Here is a 7,143-nt window from a genome sequence, read left to right on the forward strand (position 1 = left end):
TCTCTTGTTATTTTATCGAAAAATATTTTAATTGGAAAATGTAATAAAGATAATTTTATCAAAGGTATTTGAAGTTTTTCATCTGTAATTTTTCATTTCTTATAATATTATTTCTGTATTATGAAATGACAAGTAAATTGTGCATTTATATTTTTTAAAATTAATGTGTATACTTATATGCATGTGTATACATAGATATATGAACTCATACACAATATATAAATTCCAAGAGTAGACCAACTAGAAAATTCCTCAGGAGAAGGTTCCTTGAACAATATAAAAATGGAGTCTTCAGAAGCAAACAACAAAACAGACTTATAAACCTGACTGCTGTTTTAAAATGCTTATAAACATATAGTCAGTAACCCTTTATTGATTGCCTGTTTATGGTTTTGGAAAATCCAAGATTATGAAAGAGATAAAATAAAATTCACGGCAAAGTGATGATTTAAAAATCAACCTCCATATTATAAAATGTTATGTCAATTTACCCCTTGAAAGAAAAAAAAAGCTTTAATATTAAAATTACTTATCTTTTAATAATTTTCTTTGAATAAAGAAGTGATTTTCAGACTTCTATTTCTACTCTTAACAAAACAGATCTTTTCTTGGGACTTCACAAATGTCAATCACAATAATGCAAATAGTGTTATTCTTTGGAAGGACTGGTTGAAGGCTTAAAGATATGCTTTTTCATTGTATTCCTAAATTTTTATAATGTTGGATTAGTTATGAAACACTATAAAATGTAAAGACAGTTCAGACAGTTCAATCTCTATTAATCTTCAGGCACAAAAACCATATAATTTTGTACAAAACTTTGATTTTTTTATTTGCGAAATTAAAAATATGGTATTTTATATATATAAACTTCTATTCCTCTATAAATATAGATGATTTTGTGATAGTGAACAGAATAAATGCATACCAAATTCAAAGAGCAATGTCATTTTAGGTTATGACAGACATAGATAAATTTAGTTCCTAAGTACCGGCATTTTGATAAACTCTTAAAGTTTAAAATAATACAATCAGAGGATTGCTTTTTCTCCTCTTCTTCACAGAGAACTAAAGTGAATATTTTTAAATGGCTTTGAAAGATTTACATTTGACACATTTTTGTAAATCCAAAAAGGAGCACACAAGATTTAATGCAATAGATCTGCACACGGTTTCCCTTTAGCATGCATGCCCATATTTTTGTTTGCTTTCAGGAGATAAGCCCCTCAATTATTCCTTCTTTTTTACCTCCTGAAATCTTACTAGGTTATCATTAGTCGTGCAGACTGCTCCTCCCTCAGAAAAATAATAATAATATGTTGAAAGTGTACAACTTTTACATTTTAAAGTTTCTGATATAAGTCTAATTATTATTTGATTAAAAATAAGAAAATAGTACTTCATTTTGAGGAAGTCCATTACACTGAAATCTCCTTCAAGTTTTCATATTCTGCTAATGTTCTGCTGTCCTGTTAAGGAAAGCAAAGATCCACTCCTTCACAAAGCTTTCCAGGTGACCTCAACGTTTCCATTTTACCAAAGGGTAAAAATCTAAAGGCAGGCTGTCTCACTCTCAAAGGCAGGTTGCCAGGCATCAGTATGCAATTAGAATTAACATTTTGTAACCACCACCCCACTTTCAGTCTCTCCCAACCCACACAAAGCTCCATGCTTCTTCCCAAATCTCAGTAACCACATCTTTCCATGACGCTGGCCAAACCCATACCAGGTCTTAGACACTAGAGAATGAAATGAGCTCATCCATCAAAAATTAGACTTAAAAAAGTTTGGCATTGGTTATCTTACTCATCCTCTAACCAACTAGGTGGAAGGAGGGAGTGTCTGGATGTTGGAAGCGACTGTGGAGGGAGGCAGGGACTGCCAGCGTCTACACCCTACACTTCTGGGATCCCATGAAGTTGAGGGAAGGTTCTCAAAAATTGAGTTTCAGAGAGTCAAAGGGATGTGCCTTTGCAATCCATCACTGAACAAGGGAGGAATTGGAACTGGCGGGGGGCCCACCTCCGGATTTGGAAGCTTTGTGGAGTTTGGTACCTTAAGGGCCCCACCCCAAGCAAGGAAAGGAAGAGAAAGGCTGAAGGAGGCCGCGGGGAAGTGACCCCAGCCTTTCAGCTCGGCCGCACCCCGCAGTGCTGAACTCGCCGGCGCCCCGGCAGGCGTGTGCACCAGCGGCACTGAGGGGCGGGCGCAGGAGGATGGGCAGGAACACTCGGCTGGTGTGCTCTGGTTTTACCTCCTTTGCGGTCCTCGGAAAAGGGGAGAGAGAAAAAAAGCCTCAAATGGTTAAACCGCCCTAAACAGTTAAAATTTTTAAAAAGAAAACCGCGTGATCGCTAGTCTTTAAATACAAATATACTTACAAAAATCTTACACAGGCTATTTACAATCATAAAAGCGTTACAGTCCTGGTACCAGAGTGTGAGGGCAAGAGAGGTCGATCCACGCCCCTCAGGCAGTGGGGCCCTCCGGTCCGTTTGCCCCAGGGACGGAAGCGTTTGCAGGAGCTGTGTTGTTAAAAGGAGGCTGCGAAAGTCAACCAGGCTAGGCATGAATCCCATGGGGCCGGCTTTTTGCGGGGGTAGGCTGAGTCCCCAGGTCTCAAACGGTGGTCTCCCCCTGTTTGCTGTTGGTGAGCCTCGTGTAGAACTTCCTCCAGGAGTTGAGTGTCTTGCCTGACCAGATCCAGAAGCCCGACGTGATGCCCACGATCAGAGTCATAAGATACTTGATCATGAAGACTGTGAAGTCAGGGCTCATGGGTGGGTGTGGCGGGACACCTCCACCTCCCTGGAGGTGAGGGCAGGGGATGGCATAGGTCTTACAGCTCTGGGCCACCCAGCTGCGTTCCCACTGGTCCCGGAAGGCCTGCTCGTAGAAGTAGCAGGCGATGACAATGGTGGCTGGCACAGTGTACAGCACGCTGAACACACCAATGCGCACCATGAGCTTCTCCAGCTTCTCGGTCTTGGTGCCATCGTGCTTCATGATGGTGCGGATGCGGAAGAGCGACACGAAGCCGGCCAGCAGGAAAGAAGTGCCGATGAACAGGTATACGAAGAGGGGTGCCAGCACGAAGCCACGCAGGGCGTCCACGTTGTTGAGCCCCACAAAGCACACTCCGCTCAGCACATCGCCGTCCACCTGGCCCAGCGCCAGGATGGTGATGGTTTTGATGGCTGGCACAGCCCAGGCAGCCAGGTGAAAATACTGCGAATTGGCCTCGATGGCCTCGTGGCCCCACTTCATGCCGGCCGCGAGGAACCAGGTGAGGGACAGGATCACCCACCAGATGGAGCTGGCCATGCTGAAGAAGTAGAGCATCATGAAGAGGATAGTGCAGCCCTCCTTCTTGGTGCCCTGCGCCACCGTTCGAGCCCCATCCTCAGCGAACTTGTCGTTACACACCACCCGGTCCTCCAGCAGGAAACCGGCGATGTAGGCCACCGCAACCGCGGTGTAACAGCCGGACAGGAAGATGATGGGCCGTTCAGGATAGCTGAAGCGCCTCATGTCCACCAGGTACGTGAGCACCGTGAAGAGAGTGGAAGCACAGCACAGCACCGACCAGATGCCGATCCAGGTGCGCGAGAAGCGCAGCTCCTCGGGCCCAAAGTACATGAGCCCATACACTTTGGTCGGCTCACAGGGCGCGCCGCAGTCCTTCTCCCCCAGAAAGTGGTAGTTGAGGTAGGAGGGCACCTTGAGGGCGCGCGGGCAAGAGAATTTGCCTCGCTCGGACGAGCCGGCGCCTCCCGGGAAGCCGCCGCGATGCCCTCCGCCGCCGTGCTGGGGGTTGCTGGTCCAGAACTCTGGCAGTAGCGAGGGCGTCGGGGTACCTTTGTCCGACGTGTTTTGGCCCACGCACAACTCCCCTGCGCCGTGCACCGGGAACTTCTCACACTTGAGCGTGTCTGGCCACTGGAAGCCGAACTTGTTCATGAGCGCTTCACAGCCCTGGCGCGCGCGCTCGCACAGGGAGCGGCAGGGCGGCAGCGCTTGCTCCAGCACTGTGCACACTGGCGCATACATGGAGCACAGGAAGAACTTGAGCTCGGCGGAACACTGCACCTTCACCAGTGGGTAGAACTGGTGCACCTCGAGGCCCGCGTCCTCCTGGTTCGTGTGGCCCAGAAGGTTGGGCATGATGGTCTGGTTGTATGCGATGTCCGTGCACAGCGGGATGGAGATAGGCTGGCAGTAGCCATGGTCCGGGATGGAGATACCCCGCTCGCCGTTGTACTGCTGTCCGCTCTGCTGCTGCTGAGGCGGAGGCGGAGGCGGCGGGGGTTGCTGCCCGGGCCCGGGCCCCTGGCCCGTCCCCTGGCCCGCCGCCTGCGCTCGGACCCCCAGCAGCAGCGGAGCCTCCAGCAACCAAAGCAGCAGTAACAGCCGGCGCACCAAGCGCCCGGGGCCAGCTAGAGGACGGCGGTGGCTGCCCGCAATCCCACTCCCCTCCTCCGCCGGCCGGGCCGGGAGCACCCCGGCACAAAGTTCCCAGCTCGCGCTGCCGCCGGCGGCCGGGGACTTCTTAGGCGCCTCCTCCTCAGCCATACTTTCTCGGTTCCTTTCTTGGCGCCGCTTGGCAGGGACTGGCAGTGGCACGGCCAGCGGTGGCTACTCCCGCGACCAAGAAGATCTTCTCGCTGGTGCCCTCCGTCGAGCCCGAGCCGCGATCGGCCCGCTCCCGGGGCTGCTTCTCTGCGTCCCGCAGCCGTCGCCGCCGCCGCGGAAACTTGCGGTTCATGAAGCGCGGGCCGCCGGGAGAGCCCGGGTGGCACAGGCGCGCCGGGGTCGCGTCCCGCCTTCCTGGCCCTTGGCTCGCTAGCTCCCGGCTGGCGGCGCCGCGTTAGTGGCCGCGGCCCCGTTGAGCGCGCAACTCTCCGCAACCCAGCGGCCCTGACTCCCCCCAGCGCCTCCGCCTCCTTCTCCGCCGCCGCCGCCTGACCATTTGTGTCAATCCCTCAACTCGCTCCCTCTCCTTTCCCTAGCGCGCCCTCCGACCGGTTTCCAGGCGCCCCGCAGTCCGTCTTTCACCAGGAGGGAGGAGCCTTGAAACCGACGCGGAACTGGAGGCTCAGGGACCGTCGCCCAATCGCGGCACCCGCTTTCCGACGCAAAGGGAGCCAGCAGCCTACTTGCCAGTGCAAAAGCCGGCTGCAGGCGGGAGGAGGAGGGGGAGAAGGTGGCGGGAGGAGGAGGAAGTGGTGGTGGTGGCACAGGCACTGCTCAGGCACAAAGAGTGGGTTTGCTAGGAAGCGGGACAGGCTTGGTTGCTTTTGCTTTTGCGGAAGAAAAGGCGAGGACAAGTAGGAGAATGGTCCCATATGCTGCTAGAGATAATGAATAGGAGTCGGCGGACTGCATGATTTAGCTTTGCTTTTCTTTTATGCATTTTCATGTGTAAAAATCCTGCTCTTAACACTGGTTAAAAACAGCCAAACCCAGAGCTGAGATCAGAACACATGCCTCTGACTTATGGAGAGTACGGTTTCTTTTGAGTTTGTTTCTGTCGGGTTTTATTTTAAATATTGCTCCAATAAATCGTATAGCTCTCCGGTTGGGTTTGGCGGGCTTTGGACGCGCCATTTCCCCGAAGGAGAAGTTCACGGGATCGCTGTCAAATGAAGAACAACAACAACAAAACACAAACTTTGATGGAATTTAAAAAGTAAAGCCAGACGCTCCTTAGGCTGCTATCATTCCTCTTGAAGTCAAACTTTCTTTTTTCTTCTTTATTTAAGTAAGGAACAGAAGCAAAGGAAAACTATCCATGACATTTTTAAAGAGAAAAACTTGGGAACTCAAGGACGGAGATTTGGTGGGGGCTTTTGAGACCCTCAGAGGTGGCACGGGCCAGAGCTGCGCTGGCAGCCTGCCTGAGCCCCTGGAGAGATACTAGGAGCCTTCCTACACCATGCTGGCTGGGGAGAGGAGATGCCCTGGGCTCTGATGGGAACTCCTGGGACCTAATCATTTAGGTTTCACAGGATGAGCTGCGGCATGATCTTTTACCGGTACACACAACTGAAGACTCCAGTTTAAAACATACATACAAACAAACAACAAAGTCTGGGGGAGAAAAAAAGCAAATGGCACAGTCCCTTTCGAATTCCCAAACAATCCTGTCCACCGCAGCAGACAAATTTTTGTTTTCCTTGATTATTTTAAATGATGGCTTAACTATGTGACTTAGTTTTACCAATAAAGTGCCATTGTGTTATTAGTTCTACTAAGGATTTTTGACCTTTGATTAGACTCTACCTCAGGATACTTTTCTGTAATTATTTTCTATCACTCTTTAACCTATTCATTTGTTTACTAGATACTTACCAAGCACCCACCGTGGATGTATGTATGCACTGTCTTAGGTGACAGGGTACAAAGATCAAAAAGGCATGGTCCCACCTTAGGGGAGGGCAAAGTACAATGGGTACAGAAATTTAAATCTGTGATCATAATGTGCACCCCAAAGCTGAAAGAGCACAAGGAAGCAACTAGCTCAGGTGACAAGGGGTGGGAGAGTTCTAAGATGAGGCAGGTAGATACAAGGTGCAAAAGACAAATACTCAAAAGTACTTAAATTGCTGGAGGGGACAGAAAAGGTGAGTGTGCCTGGGGCCATGATAGGGGAGGAAGGTTTTAGTCCTACTAAAACCTGTGAGTGAAATTATGCAGACAATAGGGAGCTACTGAAGGTCATCTTTTCTCACATAAGCAGGGAGTCCTCCAGGATAACTGTGAAAGAGGGGCAGGCTGTCCTTGAGAGGATAACATTCCTCTACACTTAAGATGAGGATTACTAATGCACAAACAAACAGGGCAACCAATTTCATCACCTTCTCTGAGGAAGGTGCAGCCATATCTATCTGTTAAGGAAAATGACATTTGTCTCAGATATGCATATTATTATTTTTCAAGTATTCATAGTAAATTCATAAAGTATATATTTCTTTTAAAGTACTTCTGATTCCTAGCTTTTTTTAAAAAGGTACTAAGTGCACAATAGGTATTATATGTGAATGTATGTAGGTGTGTGCTTATGTGCACCTTGACTATAGATCATGTTTTAATATTGAAAAGGAGGTTGGGAAGAACAGGTGCTCTCTGAGAACCTTTGAGTAA

At 48.9% G+C, this 7,143-nt stretch overlaps 1 protein-coding gene across 1 annotated transcript; it reads right to left on the minus strand.

Moving 5' to 3' along the window:
* Positions 1-512: 512 nt before the first annotated feature.
* Fzd1 (frizzled class receptor 1) lies at positions 513-5,088 on the minus strand. The gene has a single exon (XM_005334678.4). The coding sequence runs from the start codon at positions 4,570-4,572 to the stop codon at positions 2,620-2,622; it is 1,953 nt and encodes a 650-aa protein (XP_005334735.2). The 5' UTR covers positions 4,573-5,088; the 3' UTR covers positions 513-2,619.
* Between the last annotated feature and the right edge of the window lie 2,055 nt (positions 5,089-7,143).

Source organism: Ictidomys tridecemlineatus, chromosome 2 (genome assembly GCF_052094955.1).
Source record: "Ictidomys tridecemlineatus isolate mIctTri1 chromosome 2, mIctTri1.hap1, whole genome shotgun sequence".
NCBI lineage: Eukaryota > Metazoa > Chordata > Mammalia > Rodentia > Sciuridae > Ictidomys > Ictidomys tridecemlineatus.

Bases quoted from the DNA above. Each gene is read 5' to 3' on its own strand.
- Fzd1 (XM_005334678.4), bottom strand. From the start codon at position 4,572: ATGGCTGAGGAGGAGGCGCCTAAGAAGTCCCCGGCCGCCGGCGGCAGC.